The sequence below is a fragment of the Schistocerca piceifrons genome, chromosome 6 (assembly GCF_021461385.2).
Source record: "Schistocerca piceifrons isolate TAMUIC-IGC-003096 chromosome 6, iqSchPice1.1, whole genome shotgun sequence".
In the NCBI taxonomy this organism is placed as follows: Eukaryota; Metazoa; Arthropoda; class Insecta; order Orthoptera; family Acrididae; genus Schistocerca; species Schistocerca piceifrons.
In genome coordinates, this window is record NC_060143.1 from 590044208 (window position 1) to 590064841 (window position 20634).

Here is a 20634-nt window from a genome sequence, read left to right on the forward strand (position 1 = left end):
ACAAGCAGCCACCTACAATCGCAACACAACTGCCTTTATTTTAGTTGACTTTCCTCTGTTATGGCACACAGTAAAAGTCCTCTGCAGCAACTTTGCATCGGAAAGTCCTTTTTTGAATCTTTATCAGAATTTTTGTCACTACTTTTTGGTTTGCCTATGTTGGTTGTATTACCACAAGCAGGGTGTAATGCAGAAAATTTATTTGATAGTGATATCAATTAAGCTGTACTTAGAAGTTGCACTTGCTTGCACATTTTATTCGGAACATACCACATTTTCTGCGTGGAATGCCCATTAACAACAACATTGTATTGTACCTTTTTCATGGAGGGCACTACAGCCAAATATTTATTGAATGAATACGGCATTGTTTCTACATATTAAGTACAAAAAATTCCACATTCATTCAATACTAACAAAGGTAATGTTTCCAATCAAGTGCTTCACATTTTTTTCCAGCTCTTGTTATTTTCTCACAAGCTCTCGATATCTTTGAGTTGATTGTCACTCATCATCTGTTAAAACAATATATTTTCTTTTGATGTTACATGTTCATTATTTAACTTTTTGTGGCACTTCTTAACAATTAGTAATGTTGGGCACATACACACATGTTCACCTTGCATATGTTTCAGGTTTACTTTTACACATGCATCATAATATCATCATCTGCCATAAAGATACCTCACTATTTTTTGATGCTGATTTTGCAAACATCACTATGACTTTCTAAAGAAACAGACATTGCACAAATGTCTTTCACTTGGTGCCCTCTTGACCTACACTGTTTGATATATATTCAATGAATGAAATAGTACAGAAAGATCTAGGAGACTAAATATTTTAAGAGAAAAGGAGGCCACTCACAGAATAGCAGTGTTGAGTCATCGACAGGTGCACACAGAAGAGCATGAAAACTTTGCCATATTTAAACACACACACACACACACACACACACACACACACACACACACACACACACACAAAAAGCATGCAAGCACGCACGCGAGAGCATGTGCACATTAAATTTGCTATAAAACTTTACTTGATTTAAACACACACACACACACACACACACACACACACACACAGAGGAGCATGCACACACTAATTACAATTAAGAATGGATTGGGGAGACTTTTGCCACACAGAAGTTAAACATCTTAGAATTAGTATTATTGTCTGCCATTAAAGATATGGCACCACTTTACCAATGTTCTTGCATGAATTGCAGTATTCGCAATAGTATCCATTACTACACCACTCTCAAATTCTCCTTTGCTTGGGACCCGAGTCCTTGCCCCCCCCCCCCCCCCCCCCCATTATGCTGCACTTCGTAACTGCAACTGTAACAATGCACACCACTGCTGAAGAGTTGCTCACACTTGTGTCACAAGAGCTACACCTGATCAAATATATCATGAGTAATCAGAAATTTGAACTATAAAATTGAACTATCCCAGCTATAACACTATCATGTGATATTAATAACTGTATGACACTTAATGATGAATCCTCCTATTTTTGGTCTTGAAGGCAGTAATTCGTTCGGTGATGAACACAACAAATATTTAGAGGCACCTCTGGTTCCATAGTAGTAAATACAGGTATTATCAGTGGACAGAATTTTATAATTCTCACCTTTAAACATTTCCAGTGGCATCTCTGGTTCCATAGTAGTAAATACATGTATTATCAATGGACATAATTTTGTGATTCTCACCTCTAAACATTTCCCCAATGCAAACTGCAGTCTTAAATGCGTTCAGGGTTGAAATGAAATCTATGATTTTTCTCTTAGAGTAGATCTTGTCCTCATAAAAAATAGCTCTTTCATCAGGATGTGCATTATGAAGATCTGAATTTCCAAAAGTATGTATCCTGTGCAGAATGAAAAACAAAATATGAATTTAGTAAAACTTGAAAAAAAAAATAAATAAATAAAAAAAGTTTAAATATGTAGGAAAGTTTAGGTACAATGTGAACAGTTTAGGAGTAAAGAGGAACATTCACCAAGAACCTCCCACAGAAGAACCCCAAAAGTGCCCCACTTGTGACAGGATATTTTCCAGGACTGGATCAGACTCTGAATGTGGCTCTCCAGTAAATTTACTCTTCCTCAAATCCTGCCCTGAAATGAGATCCATCCTTCATGAAATCCTCCCCACTCCACCAAGAGTGTCTTTCCATCGTCCACCTAACCTTTGTAACCTCTTGGTTCATCCCTATGAAATCCCCAAACCATCTTCCCTATCCTCTGGCTCCTATCCTTGTAACCGCCCCCAGTGTAAAACCTCCCCCATGCACCCTCCCACCACCACCTACTCCAGTCCTGTAGCCCGGAGGGCGTACACGGTCAAAGGCAGAGCCACGTGTGCAAGCACCCAAGTGATTTACCAACTGACATGCCTACACTATGAAGCTTTCTATGTGGGAATGACCAGCAACAAACTGTCCATTCGCATGAACAGACACAGGCAGACAGTGTTTGTTGGTAATGAGGATCACCCTGTGGCTAAACATGCCTTGGTGCACGGCCAGCACATCATGGCACAGTGTTACACCGTTCGGGTTATCTGGATACTTCCCACTGACCTATCAGAACTCTGGAGATGGGAACTTGCCCTTCAGTATAATCTCTCTCTCTCTCCCGTTACCCACCAGGCCTCAACCTCCGCTAATTTCAAGTTGCCGCCCCTCGTACCTCACCTGTCATTCAACAACATCTTTGCCCCTGTACTTCCGCCGCGACTGACATATCTGCCCAATCTATTTGCATTTACACATGTCTGCCTGTGTCTGTATATATGCGGATGGATGTGTGTGTGTGCGCGCGCACGAGTGTATACCTGTCCCTTTTTTCCCCTAAGGTAAGTCTTTCCGCTCCCGGGATTGGAATGACTCCTTGCCCTCTCCTTAAAACCCACATCCTTTCGTCTTTCCCTCTCCTTCCCTCTTTCCTGATGAAGCAACCATGGGTTGCGAAAGCTTGAATTTTGTGTGTGTGTATCAACATACCAACGCTTTCATTTGGTAAGTTACATCATCTTTGTTTTTAGATATATTTTTCCCACGTGGAATGTTACACACACCTCAAATTACTCCACCACCGTCTTACGTGGGCTTATATCTTTGTCGACGGCATGATCATGGGTGTGAAATATTGATGTATGGTTTTAAGTAAGGAGTATCATCTGTTAATTACCAACAATTCCTCCAACTGAACATTATATATACAAACTTAAATTATGTAGCAAATAGTAACTCTGTAGCAAATGGCAATACAGTTGGCTCACAACAAGATCAGCAGCATGTACCAACTATCCTACATTTACTGTAGCAGTATCATGGCAGGCTGCAAATGTACATCAAACACGAAATGGAACCCAGGCCCTTGCCTTTTGTGGGCAACAGCTTTAATCTACCAGGATGTTTCGTACAATGTGGTCACACATCGACTAAACATAAGGAGCATCCAGAATGTCCAAAACCCTGTACAACCAATGCCACTCGACCATGAAGTCACAATGTCACTCCGAATCATTGCTGATCAAATTGGTGCGCTTTCCCTGGTACTGAAAATATCACACTTTCCAATTACCTTTGATGAATAATGTTAAGATCTGTGTAAATACTATAGCCCTACCTGTATCTTTCACAAATGTTTCCTAACAGTAGACAAAACATGGTTCATCATTAAACATCAGAGATAAATGAGTAGTCAGAACAGATGGCGATAAAAGGTGAAAATGCATCAAAGAAAGTAAATAATGGTTCCATTTGTATGAAAAGTGACAGCTACTGTTTTCTGCAAACTTCACAGTGTGGCACTCCTGGATTACCTCCACAAGCACAGAATTGTCACCACTTAATGTTAAACTTCACAACTCAACAAACAGTAGGATATTATTCACAATATGCATTTTGATCTTACAATGATGAAAGTCCACTTAACAATTAAAGTCCATTTCCATCATGATAAAAGGCAATCACAATTTTGAACTGATTCTAGATAGCTGCACAACATTGTATTTCAAGTGATCCACACTTGTTATATTTGCCAGACTTTATTTCCAGCAATTATGTTTTATTCCCAGACCCAAAGAAACGACTGGCTGAATGACAATTCACATAGTGACACACTATTTTTTGTGAAGGACATTAAAAAGTTATTGTCCTCAAATGATGTACTGTACATTACTTTGCAAGATGACTACATTAAAAAAAATTCTCTTATGCCTGATGTTTTTTCTGCCAGGGTGAGACTGTTTGAACCTGCCTCATATCTGAGCTTTGTAACATCCCCATTCATGCACTGGTTCTCCCCTCTATGATAGCCAGCTCAAATCAAGTCCTGTTGGTGTATCGGTCCTGGATGTCAGATTGTGAAAGCACTCAGCATCACCACATACGAGTAGGAAGATGCCTATCTTTCAAGGGGTGTACACTATTTGAAAACATAAAATTTCAGCCAGTGACACAAACACAACATCCTGCAGATCCAAGTCGCTCATCTATACTATTAGCAGACCTTTACTTAAGACACAATAAAAGTAAATGCATCCACAAAATTCGACAGTGGAAAACTGTTACAGTTTATGTGGCTGAAACATTAGGCTACTTTCCAACCAGCAAAGTTCACATTGAACATACGTGTCTAACAACTTACTTTGTGAGGCGCCTTTCCAGATCTGGCAATGGGCGCATAATCGCTCTAACTTCCTTTGCTAATTCTCCATTTCTCACTAAAATACCAACTGCCTTCTGTTTTGCAATAATCTTTGCACGATTACATAGTGGATTACACACTTGGAGACGCAATAACCTAAAATAAAGCAGCAGGGTAAAGACAATTAAATCATAAACAGAAGTACATCATTAACACAGCAATTTTAATGTGGGCTTACCTTTTCCCAAAAGGCGTAACACAATAATCAAGCTTCTTATACAGTGACTCATTATCACCAAGTATGTTTAAGTTTTTTAAGGCAGCTCCATCCAAAATCTAAGAAAGAAATAAAAACACAAAAATCATTTCTCCAACAATATTTTTAAACAAATATTTCAAATTTAGCCAATTCTATGTTACTTTCAATGGATAATGTTATGCGTATGCAATACGACGGTTCTCTCTCAAATATGTGGGACATTTGGGACACACTAAAATTATCTGTAGCTGTGGCAAATGAAACTGCTTATGCACCATGGACCTCAGTTTTCGTTGGGATTATACTCATGTATCAGATGAGGATAGACACATACAAATGGCAAAACAGTACAACTACAATAATTTCACAAATTAAAATGTTCAATGAGATCTGTAACTTTCAAGCTTTACGGAATTCCTATGTCAGGAGAATAATTTTTAAAATAATTATGCCTTCTAGAAATTTCTTTTCAGCTTGTTACTGCTTAATGTAAGAAAGGATTCACACTAACTGCACATCCTTACCACAATGTTCCTGAAACAGGGCATGTGCAGCAGGCAAAGACAAGAAAACTTTTCTCTAAACAACACAAGAGTATATTAATAATATTTTCAGCTACTGTTTATAATATTTAAAACAGATAATTATAAGCTCTTATACAGAGCATTGGAACAGTGTGTACTTGAACAAATGGTAAAAATCAAACAATGAAAATTTCAGGATGGAATGTAACTAATTGTGAACTAATGGTAACATTTTTAACATCAATAGGTGACACAGTTTTATCACTTGAAATCAAAAAGCCCTTTGTCAATAACTGAAATAATAATAGGAGGAAAAATGTGAACATGGAGGTCAATTGGTTACCAGATACAGTGTCACATAAAGCATACAGCAAACTTACTGCATCTGTATTGTCCCTATATGTTATTTCTTTGAGCCAGTCTCATGCTCTGTTGGATTTACAATGTCATTTAAGTCTTTTGTTCAATGTACTATGTAATCACACCTGTTTTTTTCAGCTATTACCTTGCACAACACAACAGCGTGAAGCACGATCTGTGAATTTTCTTTCATCCCATCTATCGTTGCAAATCCTTTCAACAGGGTTGTCAACTTTGGGGGGGGGGGTGGGGGGGGGGGGGGGGGGGAGAGAGAGAGAGAGAGAGAGAGAGAGAGAGAGAGAGAGAGAGAGAGAGAGAGATGCAGGGGCCAGGTGTGGAGAGGGAGAATGCAGCAGCACAGTGATTTCATTTTTTGTGCAATGGTCACACACCAACATGATTGTGTGGGTGCGTTTTTTTGATGTAAGAGCAGTGAATTGTTTCACCCAATTTCAGGCCATTTCCTTCTCGCAGGCTTTGCAACACATCACGATAGTACCATCAATTAATAGTTTGTCCCTGTGAAACGAATTCATGATGAACTAATCCTTCAACGTAAAAGAAAACTATCAGCACTGACCTGACCTGACAAGTTTTTTTGGTTTCGGAGATCCTTTCCCAATCCAGTGTGAAGATTCAATCTTGTCTCATCATCATAACCGTAGACCCACATCTCATCAGCAGTTATGATTCTCTTAAGCAACATCTCGTTCTCATTTGTGCGATCCAAAAGCTCTTTGCAGATTGCGATGTGAAGGTCTTTCTGGTCTTCGACTGGTGAGCCATGGGATGAACTTAGCAGCTGTGTCACAATTTCGTATCATGATCCAACTGAAATGTTACATTCTCCTGCAATCTCTCGGACAGTCAGTCTTCGATTGGCACGCACAATGTCACTGACGTTCCTGACATGATCATCATTCGTTGGCATTGAAGGGCGCCCTGAACGAGAGTCATCTTTAATTTCCATATGGCCATTTTTAAACCGTGTTAAGCCATATTTGTAACAGCAAATATGGCTTAAGCACTCATGACCACAGGCTTCCTGCATCATTTGGTGTGTCTCTGTAAAGGTTTTCTTGAGTTTCACGCAAAATTTAATGCAGACGTATTACTCCTCTAACTTTGCCATCTCATAATTTGCAAACTCTGCAACAGCATTCTATTCAATGCAGCGCTGAACAATAACTAACAGACATATAACAATGAAACTTCCGGCAGTTACACATTAAACACTGGTGTGTGCAGGGATGCCAACGCCATTTCGGGTTCAACAAACACACGACTTGCGCGAAATTACGTATGTTCTGGAATTTTTTGAACAGACCTCGTCTACGACAGGACTATTTACCCCCCCCCCCCCCCCCCCCTCCATACAGAAATACTTTCATCACCACGAATGAAGAAACAAGGTAGATGTGTGGAGTGATGGTATCAGTACTGCATTAGGATGCGGCAGTACTGGAACTGTGTCTGCTCATAGGTTCTCAAGCAGCACTGAATGGATGTGTGATTTTTTTTCCCTATGTAACCTACCCACCTGCTCTTACAATCCACAACAGTCAATTCCGGTTCCTGACATCGACACGTTACGGTTGCATGCATAAGTCCAATAAGTGAATGACCTCTAAGAGTGTGTTTCCCATATGTTGGGCAGGCACAACTGTAGTGCATTGACATAAATCATCCTGTCGATCCTGCACCTGCCTGACACATCCTGCACCAGTCTGACACGCCAGTGGCCAAGAGCCAGCTGTGACGACATTTCTGTCATGTGACACTTTTGCCATAGCGACAACAGCTCCCTGCCCCAATTCTACTGCTCACTAGTGTACAACAATTGTAACTTATGTCAAATTACGCATCATTCACTCATGAAAAACAATCTCACTGTTTTATCAACAAAAACAATCAATTTTTGAAAATATAATGTAACTGGATGAGTAAAAATATCTACTCACCAAACAGAAGCAGGAAATGCAGGTACTCAAATTTGAAAGCTTTCAGAGCCAGTGGCTCCTCCTCCTGGCAGAAGGGTTGAAGGGGAAGGAAGAGAAATGAACGAACAAGAGTGGTGAGGTTCAGGAAATGGGGAGAGTTCAGGAGAGTTGCTCAGTACCCCAAATCAGGAGAGACTTACCAGACAGTATGAGAAGGAAAGACTGATTGTTGGGGACTGTATCTGGTGAGACTCGAAAACCTGAGAGCTTAAAGATGGAGATAGGGTAATACCCAAGACTGAGATTACTGTGTGCAAGTTAAGAAGAGTGGAAAGCTATGTGCATTGTATGTGGCACAGGTGGGGGGCAGAGAAAAATAGAAAGGTCAGAAAATAAAAGATGTAGAAAACTAAAAGGAGTGAAGGCAGGAATAGTAACCGAGAACAAATGCTGAGAGCGAAGAAATTAACATAAAGTGGGGCCATGTAGGTGGCAAGAACTGAGGACATGTTAACATATGTGCAGTTCTGAGAGGCTAGTGCCTGAGGGAAGAATCCAGATGGCACATGTGATGAATCAGGCATCGAAGTCACGACTCATGTTGTAAAGTATGTTCTGCAACAGGATACTGTTTGTTGCCCATAGACACCCTCCTAACTGCTTACTTGGTAGTCGCCGTCACAAATGTAAAATGCACAACAGTGTTTACATAACAGCTAGTACAAAACATGTTATTTCACAGGTGGATCTGCCTTTGCCAGTATATTTTTTGCCAGTTACAAGGCTGATATAGGTGGTAGTAGGAGGGTGCAAAGGGAAAATCTTACACCAGGGACAGTCACAGGGGTAGGATTTGTGATTAATACATTCAAGGTCTTGATAATACTGAGTGACAGGACTTGTAACTGGAAGCTGGTTTTTGGAGGGGTCAGCAGTACCAGAATTGGATGTGAAGGACCAGGAAATTTGCTGTTGAAATAGGCTGGTGTAATCATGTCAAGGAAAGGCCAAGGTGAGAAAGGTGGTGTATTGCTGGAAAGAGTCCACATATGAACAAATACATTTGCTTCGAATGCCAAGGCTGTATGGGAGAGAATGTTTGACATGGAAAGGATGATAACTGTAAAAATTAAACTACAACTGTTTGTTAGTAGATTTAATGAGAACAGCTGACCCTCTGTGAAGACGAGGTTGACATCAAGCAAAATGGCAAGGGATTCAGAATAGGGCCACGCAAAATTCAATTGGGAGAATGTATTTACAGATCCAAGAATTTTAGCAGGTCAGCCTCACTATGAGTCCATATGGCAAAAATGTCATCAACATATCTAAAACTGAACCAGCGGCTGAAGACTTATGGATCCCAGGAAAGCCTCCTCCAAGTGACCCATGAAAAGACTGGCATAGGAAGGAAGGAGCCATCCTGGTTCCCACGACATGCCGCTGATCAGTGACTGTTTGTATGTCTGCCCCTCAAAGGTGAGTGATTTACTGGTAAGCATAAAGTTTATTAATGTGAGCAGGAAGGATGTCATAGGTTCAGAATTAGGTGGATGATGGTTGAGGAACTGTTCAGTAGCAGACACACAATATAAATGGGGGATGTTTGTATAGAGGGAAGTGGCATCAATGGTGACAAGGTGTGTGGTGTGTGGTTGGAGTGAGAGAGGCCCAGATTTCAGACAATCTAGTAAATGGTTGGTGCCTTTAGTATAAGAGGAAAGTCTTGCTATTCTGATGTCATAATTGAAGGGTTTCCTCAACAGATGTCCTGCAAACTGTTTGCATATAACTATGCACATAAAACATGAGGCCATCAATGTTCTATTCTTGATCAAACATGAATGCACCCCCTTCTCCCCTTTCATCTGTTCCTGGCCCTCCATTTTCCACTTCAAGTGAACATATTAAACATGTTTCTGTAATGGTCAGCCCTTGTCAACCTGATCATACCAAGCACATTTCACTGTATTCACTAAAACCCCATCAACTGTCTCCACATCATTACTGATACCTTCTGATAACAAGAGTGCTCAAAAGGTTCAAGAACACCCGTCCACCATGGAAAGGTCATATCTAGACCACGGATTTTTAGGTCGTAAAAAAGTGAGTTTTAGGCACCTAAAATAGGCTCCTTCAGTAGTTCATTTAGGCAATATAAAACCTAAAATAGGCTCTAATAAAAATGATGCAGAGAAAATAAAAATAAATTAAAATACACAGTGTTGACAGTATGAACATCTTATTAGTCATTAAAACAAGGAGAATGAATATTTACACAGTTACAGAGCACAGCAATCTACAACATTCATGCTGAATACAACTCCAAATATTTTTGAGTTCCTGCAAGATAAAGATCTCCGTAAAAAAGATGTGGCAATGGTTTAATTAATACATTCGTAGTTTCATATATTCTGACCACAGTTGGCTTCACAATAAATAACCAAAATCTTTTCTAGGTTTTCTAGTGAAAAACTGTGGCGCTTGTCAGTCAGAATCAATTTATACGCTGAAAAAGAACGTTCTACATCAACAGATGTGACAAGGGCATACTTAATTTTCGGCACATGTTGGACAGGAATGCTGCAGTCAGGAGTGCTGGATTTTCTTTCCAGTAAGTATGTTGGCAGCTGCACACAACTTCTTCAGGCCAGTGTTCTTCTGCAAAACCGTTTGCATTTTTGCCTGTACTTTTTCCCCTACTTCACCTGGCGTTTAATTAATTTTCATTTTGACTTCTTCGAGCAAAGAAATATTGTCGTAGATAGGTCTCCCTGTGCCTTCTAATTGTGAAATTATTCTTGCCATAAATGTGTAGTGGGGCCTAATGTAAGATAAGTCCCGTTTTAAAGAAGAATCTTTGAGTAACTCCATCGCTGCAGTTACGGATGCAGCATCCTCCGGTATATTTTCAGCCTCCTTCTGGACAGCCGAGAGATGCGTACTATAGTATTCTACTGCTATCAGCCACGTGCCCCAGCGGGTGACAACAGGCTCTGGCGGCAATGGGGCATCTGCAAGCGGTTCTTTGGATGCCTGTATTCTTGACGGTGCCTTAACAAAAATTTTCTTCACCACAGATATTACTTTATTTACTTTAGGAAACTGTAGCATTACTTGCTGTGCTATGCGGTTGATCCCATGTACTACACAAGTTACGTGCAGCATCAATGGGTAGAATACTTTTATTAGTTGAAACGCTGCTATCATATATGCAGCAGCATCAGTGACGGCCAGAAGCATCTCATTCTCATTCTCCGTTTGGGTGTAGCACCTTAAGCCCACTGTTCACAAACTGTGCTATTGTTTGTTGGTTAGTTTTTGTAAGCTGTTTTGAGTAAATCAAATGAGCCCTGGATGGAGCATCTGGATCTAGCTTGCCAATAATCAGGTTTTGCAATGTAACGGCCAAAACTGTCAGTAGTTTCATCCACAGAAATCCATATACAAGATTCTCCAACATCTTCTCGGATTCTGTGCAATGCAGCATTGTACGCTGAATCCATATAATTCTTACATAAAGTTGACTCTGCAGGAATAGACTGATGGCAGTACTTCTCAAGAAAACCTCTGAAAATGGGGTTTTCTAGTTTCCGAAAAGGGATGTTTGCTGCCACAAGTGCATGACACAAATCACTGCAGAACTTGTTTTTTTTTTTTTTTTTTTTTTTCCCCCCCCCGCCCCCCCACCTTGCTGCACGCTGGGCAGAAAATATTTTTTTCAGTCTGTCGTATAGGCACTTTTTGGGATATTAAAGCCGAAATAGGCAAAAATAGGCACTCACGTCGAAACAGGCTTTTTTAGGTCCTATAGAATTAGCACTATTAAGTGTAAATAGTCATGAAACGTATAAGTACAAATTTTTATGCAAATAGGAACTCGGGAACAAAATAGGTTTTTACCTAAAATCCGCGGTCTAGTCACATCACATCGGATGGGAGAAATTGGTTTTTAAATGTCCTGAGGCTGAAAACTGCATGAAAAGCATAACTCACATTGGTTTTTAATTGCCCCGAGACCAAAAACCACATAAAAAGCATCACTCACATCGGTGTCTAACTGTTGTGAAGCCAAAAATTGCATAAAAAGCATAAATCACATCATTTTTTAATTGTATTGAGGCCAAAAACTGCATAAAAAGCATCACTGAAAATCAAACTGGATTATTAATTCCCGTGTGACTGGTGCAAAAAGTTGAAGTCAAGAAACAGCATGTCCGACAACTGATCGAAGTGTTTCCGGGGTCATGTTCAAAATGTGTTGCACAATGCACGCCTTCAATGCAGCTAAGTTTACAATTGGAACACTGAACTCAACATCTTTCAGATAGTCCCACAGCCAGAAGTCACACGGATTAAGATCAGGTGTTCGAGACGGCCAGACTGTAGGGAAATGGCGGCTGATAATTCTAGCATTCCCGAAATGGCGCTTCACTGGATTTGCAATATGCGGAGGTGTGCCATCTTGCATCCACACATTGACGCTGTTGGAGAGCTGTAATGACATGATTGCACACTAGAAACTTATAGAGCTTACCAGTGACAGGACAGTGCAGGTAACAGGACCAGAAGCACCGGCCTCATCAAAAAAATTTGGCCCTATGATAAATGATGCCATAAACCCACCACACAGACCTTTTCAGGATGTTTGTAGTACTGGTTGATTGTGTGTGGATTTTCTGTTGCCCATATTCAACAATTCTGTGTATTGATATATCCTGTAAGATGGAAGAGTGCTTCATCTTCCACGGCCAATCATTGTCCACTTCCATGCAAGCAAGAAATTCTAAAGCAAAGGTCTCTCTTTCTGGCAGGTCAACAGGAAGCAACTTGTGCACATGGGTAATTTTGAATAGATAGCAAAGAAAGATGTTTTGTAAGTTTTTATGCACGGTGTTCATGGGTAAGTCCAATGTTCGGACAATTCTCCATGCACTACACGTTTACACACCACCACTTGTCTCCTCCTGCACTGCTGCAGCCACTGCTTCCATTGACATCGAATCAATTTTTTGCCTCCCTGTGCCAGGTTGCACAACAAAAAAACCCGTCTTTTCGGATTTCTAAATCATTTTCTCCAGATCCACGGCAGTCATCGAACCAACACCTTTTTTCAAACCCTGAAGTGTGTGGAACTTCTGCACAGCAACATGTGCCGTCATTATTCCTGTAATACAGCTTTATAAGCAGACCACGATCCTGCACTGAGACAGCCATGGCAAACATTGCAGATGCGAAAGGAGGAAAAATCGCGTACCTAGTGTGTGGGTCGTGCCATGACAGGTGTTTTCATTTACGTATTCTGACACATACAGCAACATCTATTGGTCAATTTTCACACTTTTGTTTTCTTCTGATGTACCTTTTCCCCCTTCTCCAATAATATTCTGTTGCAATTTGACGTCGTTCTGACCAGTTCTTTAATTATAATCACTCTGTACATCACAATGTACGTTTCTTATAATGACTGCATACATACTAAATTAATAAAATCTTATTTGCAGTAACTGCTAATACTTGTGTTAAATTTGGATGCAACAAGAACAAGAACAACATTCCCTGCTGATCATGTTTGCAAGCCTCTTAGGCCACAAATGGTGATATCGTTTGAGTGATGTACCCCAATGACGCCAAATACTCAATATTTACATAAAAGAATCAAAATTCATCTCTGAATTTCAAATAAAAATATGCACACTCTGAAAAAACTGCTGGACATACCATATTTTCTGGTAACTTTACAGTTCCTTCTTCATCAGAAACCTGTGCCACAGGAGGCACTGCATCCACAGGTAAGTATGAAGAGAACTGCTTCAGTGATAATATTCTGTCCAGCACCACACATTCTTTCAGGTACCAAATGCACGCGCCCAAGGCCTTAATCGCAAGTTCGCCTTCCGAGTTTGCTGACAGACCCATGGGATCAGCTAAAAAAAAAAGAGAGAGAGACAGTAAAATTTCTATTCACTCTAACAATTAAAAGTTAGAGCTGAGAATAATGAGACCTGTAGATATTAACACATCCAAATTCTGTGAGACATTATACATAATTACATAATAAAACAAAATAGCTTTTCAGTGTGAAGGAAAGTCCTAGCTAAAATTAGGATAATGCCAGAGCTAATATCGTCTACCCTTGCCCCAACTACAGATGGGAGTCTGTCATGCTATGGTCTGAGTGATCTGCCCTCCCTTTATATCGTTCCCCATGGAGGGTACAAATATTCACACGTAATTTACATTGCCACCACTTACATCAGAATAACATATAACCAAGAGTGGCTTGAAACAATTACTCTCAGATTAATCTTGAGTAATTAACTGTAAGATGATTTAATGTTAGAACAACTACTGCTGGAGGTTTGTTTTGACAATGTTTCACAGGTACCCGGGTCTCGGAGAAGTGACAGCATGCTGTCCAGTTAGCAGTGACAGCGAAGGCATTTTGCAGCTCCCTGGTTTTGGGCCAATGTGGAAACACAACCGGAAGGTCAAACTATGGGCGAAATACCCACAAATATAATTTAATAAGGTAAATAATCCACATACTAACTTCATACAGAAGAATAACTCAAGGTAAGTTATAGACAAGGCACATTCAAAAAGAAATGAGCCAGAAGCTGTAAAATAAAAACCACTGAAGGAATCGAAATGTCATTGCCTATAGAAGAAGGTGTAGACCGTATAATGGCATTGAGCCACCAAACTCTCTACTCGAGGAATGTGGGCGCAAACCCATGTGGCGACAGAGTGAGTTCATCCGTGCACCACCTGGACTCAGGTGTGCTATAAACACAGAAATGGAGCGAAGGGGCGAACTGTTTTTCCTGACAGTGTAAGGAGTGCAACGAATCAGGGTTCATTAGAGAATGGCACAAGAGTACTATGAGCACTACATGTTCATTGTGCAGGTCAAGGTAGGGCCCAAGTGATTTAAGGAAGGGTGGATGTCACTGGGCAATAAATCGCAATCTGGACTGTCACATCACATTACCAGAACCTCTTCACCCTCAATGGGTGACAGTGTGGTGTGCAATCTCCAGTCAGGGAATAATCGATGTGATATTCCTTTATGACATGACGACTACTGAATGGTACGTAATGGTTTCGGAAGGTGATTTCATTCCCATTATCTAAAGTGACTCCGATTTCGACAAGATGTGGTTCATGCAAGATGGAGTTTGACCACACTGAAGCAGGAGAGTGTTTGACGTCCTGGAGGAGCACTTTGAAGAAGGGGATTAGTGTTTAACATCCCGTCCACTACGAGATAATTAGAGATTGAGCACAAGCACAGATTAGAGAAGGAAATCGGCCACGCTCCTTCAAAGGAACCATTGCAGCAGAGCACTTTGGGGACCACATTCTGGCTCTGGGGGTACCCAGAGACCATTGGCATGGTCCTCAATTGGCCAGCATATATTAAAGCAAGGTGTACAACAATAACCCCAAAACCATTGCTGAGCTGAAAACAGCCATTCGGGAGGTCACTGACAGCATCAATGCACCGACACTTCAGTGGGTCATGCAGAATTTCGCTATTCATCTATGCCACGTCACCGCCAATGATGGTAGACTTATCAAAAATGTCGTAACCTAAATCCAAATATGTGTTGTGACGTTTACATGTTGAATTAAGTGCGTGCACACCGTAGTTTGTAACTAATTTACATTTCTTTTTTTTTTCATACAGTTCAATAATTGTCACACTGTGACAAACTTCAGTTATAAGACGACTTGGGCCTCTTACTAATGTTGGGAGTATAGAGTACACCTAAGGACTCTAACCAATTTTATTTGCTTAGAAGTAAAATTTGTGATAGCAGTTATGTCTGACACAGATTTAATGGAAGAAGTCTGCTGGCCATAACCAGGCAAACAAGTCAGAGTTATGGAAATTTTTTGTCTAATTATTATCCTTCAATGGTGAAGCAGCTACCCCAACAAACCACACGCTCCCTTGTCTGCAACCCACCCATCTGCCCTCTAGTTCTGAAAGCTAGATGGTGCCTCTCTCTTATATTTGTGTGTGTCTATTGGCAGTATTACACAGTTCACCTCATGAAGGCAAGTATGATCAGCAATTCTGGCTCATAGTTTTTTCAATTGAGTTTCCTTTGATTAAATTAAAAGACCAGTAAGACGATCCATGTGATGTTATCTGTCTTCCAGAGGGTTTACCAAGTTCTACTTTGAACAACCTGTCATCGGTTTCTATTACGTTGAAATGTTGTGTGCTATCAGTCCCAGTCTCACATATTTAACGCATACAGGAGTGCAACCTCACTTTCAAGTCAATAAAAGAAAATTTCTCAATCACACATTCCCTACAAAATAGATAGAGGAGGGGGGTTGTGGAGAAGATAGTCTTATCATCAGATTTTTACCTTTACAGAATTCTAAAGAACACACTGTGCACTTCATTATCATGAACATTGGATGAGGATTTCAGTGAGCTAATTGTGCACGCTTATGTTATTTCATCAGAGAACAATACGACTGGTACATTGTTCAGCTCTACACAGTTGCAAGTGGAGCACTGTGGTTTAAGGCCGTCAGTTTAAAGATCTGCGACCTTAAATTACAGTACACCATGAAGATTGTGTAGCTAGGTATTTTCATTGTAGACACATTCTGTTACAAAGAGTACATGCATTATTTCTGGACACCCCATAATACAAAATCTGCATTACAGAACTAGCAGTATGATCGATATTGATTATTTCTAATCTCTATCTCCACCTGAAATTTGTGACAATAGTTTTTATTTTCCCCTTTCATCATTTTCTACCATTCATGTAATGCTACTTACCTCCAGCTCTTCTGCCTGCTTCAGCTCTGTAATGATCTAAGCTTTCCACTCTTACCATTCCCACTGTCCTGAAGTTACTTCTTCCAACTTCCATCAATATTTATCAACTTCCTAGGGCATCAGTTGTACTCCCCTCTCCCGGTGTGTTCAGACTACTTCTCATATCAGTCCTCCTCTTTCTGTTTCTTCCACAACTCACTGCAGTTGTTCTGCTTCTAAAGTCCACATTACCATGTCACACAAAAAATTATGCGAGTACTGAATAATCATTGGAAATCCCATATGGAAATCTAACTCTCGCCTGTACATCCCAACTTCTGAGAAGGCAACATTATGTTAAAAGCTAGAATATCTTTTACTACCGTGCAGTTTGTGTTTATGACTTTAATGTCAGAGGCTTAGCATTTTGTGTTTATGGTTTTACTGCTGCTAATATTCTTTTGTTTAGTATTCTCAATATTATTTTTATTTTATCTTCCAATTTTACTTCTAATCATAATAAGTAAAGAAGATCATAAACTATATTAACGCAAAGAAGAAACACTTGAGGAAAAAAGGGAAATTCTATGGGAAAAAATTAAATAATTTTACAATAATGCAACAGTAAACAAACAGAGAAAAAGAGAAGCTCTTAGAGAAATGTGATAGCTAAACAGTGAAAGTAATACATGCTTACAAATTCATATTAAAGTAATTACCACTGTTCAGATACTGCCAGAATGCCTTTGGGAAATACTTATTTTGATTATCATCACTTTCTACATCATCAGCTGTAAAGTACTGCCCCTCTCTCAAAAACACAAGTGTCTCTTCAGCGGTCCAAAATTCTGTCCTTGGTAGCAATACATCTTTCCTCACTACAGACTTTATAGAACCTATAATTTTTTGAGCCTCTTGTGAAACACTATCCTTCTCCAGAAGGACCTGAAACAGTGCATTAATGTGAAGAAAGAAAAACACAGGTTTATATATGTGTAACTCAGACCACTGATTATACAAAACATAAAATACTTTAGGATTTTGCAGAATTGTTATTCAGTACTAGATACGTATTAAATATGGTACTCTGATGGCAAAACAGCTGATTGGATCTTATTCTCTTAAAGTAAAGTGATATGTTCTCCTGTTTTTCTTACTTCAACTACAAGTTTAAATCGTAACTCTATGCTGTCCGGCGGCACGACAGTGGTGGTGTGCGCGAAACAGCGGTCAACAGCCAGCGACACCACAGTGGTGTCGTGTGCATAGTATCGCTCAGTGGCCGGCGACACCACAGTGGTGTCGTGAGCATAGCATTGTGCAGTGGCTGGTGACAGCACTTTAGTACCTTTTGCATTTGTTGGTGCTTTGTTTAGGTAACAATAAGTTACACATGTCAGCATGTTTTTTGTTTTTGTAAGTACTTGTGCCCTTTCATTATGGCAAACGAAAGAGACGATACAATTATTTATGATGAATGCACGGACGTCTTGTCTGACGTTCTGGACGATTTGGCCGATTGAGAAGATACTGGATATCACAAAAATGAAAGTGAAGCAGAATCATTGGAAGATAGTGAAATATGTCCAAGCAGCATTCGCTGAACACTACAGTTGCCAACTAATTTCGATGAATCAGACGAAGAAGACAGTGCACAGTGGTCCGACTTTGATTTACAAGGACCAATAACAAATTTGAAGGATTTCCGGGTCCAAACATATTTCCCTAAGATACACAGAGTGTTGCAGATATCTTAGAATTATATATCGGGAATGATCCATTTTAATATATTAGCAATGAAACCAACAAGTATTACAGTCAAAATTGCAATAGAAAAGAAAAAATTTGTCGACGTTAGGGGACCTGAACTTAGAAAATGCTTTGGGCTTGCTATCCTTATGGGAATTGTAAAAAAGCAAGGAACGATGATTATTGGTCAACGAATCCATTGATAGACACACCAGTATTTCGCCAAATGATGTCCCGCAACCAATTCAGACAAATATTATCATTTTTACATTTTTCTGACAGCAACAATAAGCTGGATAATGCAGACCGGCTTTTCAAAGCGCAATTCATAATGGATTTTTTTTCCTCCAAAAAGTTTAAAGAAAATTTTAATCCAAGTCAAAACATCTCAACTGATGAAGGAATGATACCGTCACATTGGTGGTTGAATTTTAAAGTTTACAATCCATCGAAAATTACGAGATATGGCATACTAATTCGGATGCTGTACGATTCGAGTACAGGATACATTTCCTCATTCAAGATATATTCTGGCACTGGACAGCCTTCAGCAAAAACAGTGATGGAACTGGAATGGATTTTCACTCTGCAGCGGAGTGTGCGCTGATACGAAACTTCTTGGCAGATTAAAACTGTGTGCCAGGCCGAGACTTGAACTCGCGACCTTTGCCTTTTGGGGGCAAGTGCTCTACCAACTGGGCTACCCAAGCACGACTCTCGCCCCGTCCTCACAGCTTTACTTCTGCCAGTACCTCGTCTCCTACCTTCCAAACTTTATAGAAGCTCTCCTGCGAACCTTGCAGAACTAGCACTCCTGAAAGAAAGGATATTGCGGAGTCATGGCTTAGCCACAGCCTGGGGGATGTTTCCAGAATGAGATTTTCACTCTGCAGTGGAGTGTGCGCTGATATGAAACTTCCTGACAGTTTAAAACTGTGTGCCAGGCTGTGACTCGAGCTTGGGACCTTTGCCTTTCGCGGGCAAGTGCTCTACCAACTGAGCTACCCAAGCACGACTCACGCCCCATCCTCACAGCTTTACTTCTGCCAGTACCTCGTCTCCTACCTTTGCAAGACACCAGTAGTTTGTGAAGGTTGATGGCAGTTCAACACTTGCAGATAAAGGTCCGTATGTGTAGGCTTATGGCAGACAGAATGCCCTAATGCCCCCGCCATGGTAAACTGTATGTTCTTGTAGATTGAATTCAGATGTTGCAAGAATTGTGTAGTAAAGTCTTCCCAGTAATATGGATCATTCTTCTTCTACTCCTCCCCCTTTCTCAGTGTTGGGTGATTTGGATGTTATTCATGCTTTATGGTTTCTTTTCACTTCCGTGTCCGTCATTCAACAACTAAGTATTAATCTTTGGCATTCCCTTTTGTTTAAATTTTGGCATTTTTAGGTCAGCAACTAATAGCTGGTGGTTGGTATCTAGGCACTCACTGTGTATGACTAACATCTGTAACATACTGACCAACTTTTCTATCAAGACCATGACTTCACTCAACTCAAGTCTTAATTATAACAGACACTGTTGTATCTGACATTTGGTTAAGATCAAAATCATGATAGTATTGTAAAATAAAGAAGTTTGTATAGTCAAATGGTGGAAATATCATTAAAAGATTATTATATGATTGTGGCCCAAAAGTATGAAGAGATTATCCAAGAATTTATTGCTGTGTTGTTAAAATTTGACATGGTGAGACCACGGGTGTGTAAAAATACATATTGCTTCTTACAAAAAACACCAGGTATCAGCCAGTAATAATAACGCTATTTATTTAGAACAATGGACACGTTTCTGGTTTCAACCACAGTTTCTTTGTTAATTAAATTTAAAATTTTCCCGGCCTATAGATCGTTCCACGAAATTCCGTGTGAAGATAATCGAACTGATATTGACAATGCAAGCTTTCACTATGGAAGGTGCTCACAGGAGGGCAGAGACTTGCAGCAGATGTGCATGCACTATAGCACCGCATGTGCAGTGATAACTAGGTAAACGATGACCGCACCAGTGGTTTTAACCTGGGCACCTCAGTTTACTTTCACTTGTATATGAGAAGGTGGTCAGAGGACTCTATGCCTAAACATTGGGGCAGTAAGTAACTGACATACAACAGTTTACATGAAATTTCATGGAACAGACGGTTTCATACTCAGATGACTGTTTACATTTACGATTGTTGTTTCAGTTCGTTTTTACATCTACTGCCAAGTTGCAGCTTGAGTTGTTCTTAGATCTCTCTTTTTTTTAAATGTAGGGCACCACTACATCAAGAAATTTTCACCACACTGAAAAGCTGCTAACACTGTGGGTGTAGCACCATATAAATTCA

At 40.1% G+C, this 20634-nt stretch overlaps 1 protein-coding gene across 1 annotated transcript in view; it reads right to left on the reverse strand.

Moving 5' to 3' along the window:
• The window catches only part of LOC124802784 (DNA mismatch repair protein Msh6), a 307253-nt gene that overhangs the window by 132597 nt on the left and 154022 nt on the right, over nucleotides 1–20634 (reverse strand). Inside the window, exons 14-18 of the mRNA XM_047263784.1 lie at nucleotides 17263–17488; nucleotides 13474–13679; nucleotides 4908–5005; nucleotides 4670–4825; nucleotides 1724–1881 (exon numbers count right to left, since the gene is read on the reverse strand). Of these exons, the coding sequence (XP_047119740.1) occupies nucleotides 1724–1881; nucleotides 4670–4825; nucleotides 4908–5005; nucleotides 13474–13679; nucleotides 17263–17488 (844 nt within the window). The remainder of the gene's footprint in view (nucleotides 1–1723; nucleotides 1882–4669; nucleotides 4826–4907; nucleotides 5006–13473; nucleotides 13680–17262; nucleotides 17489–20634) is intronic.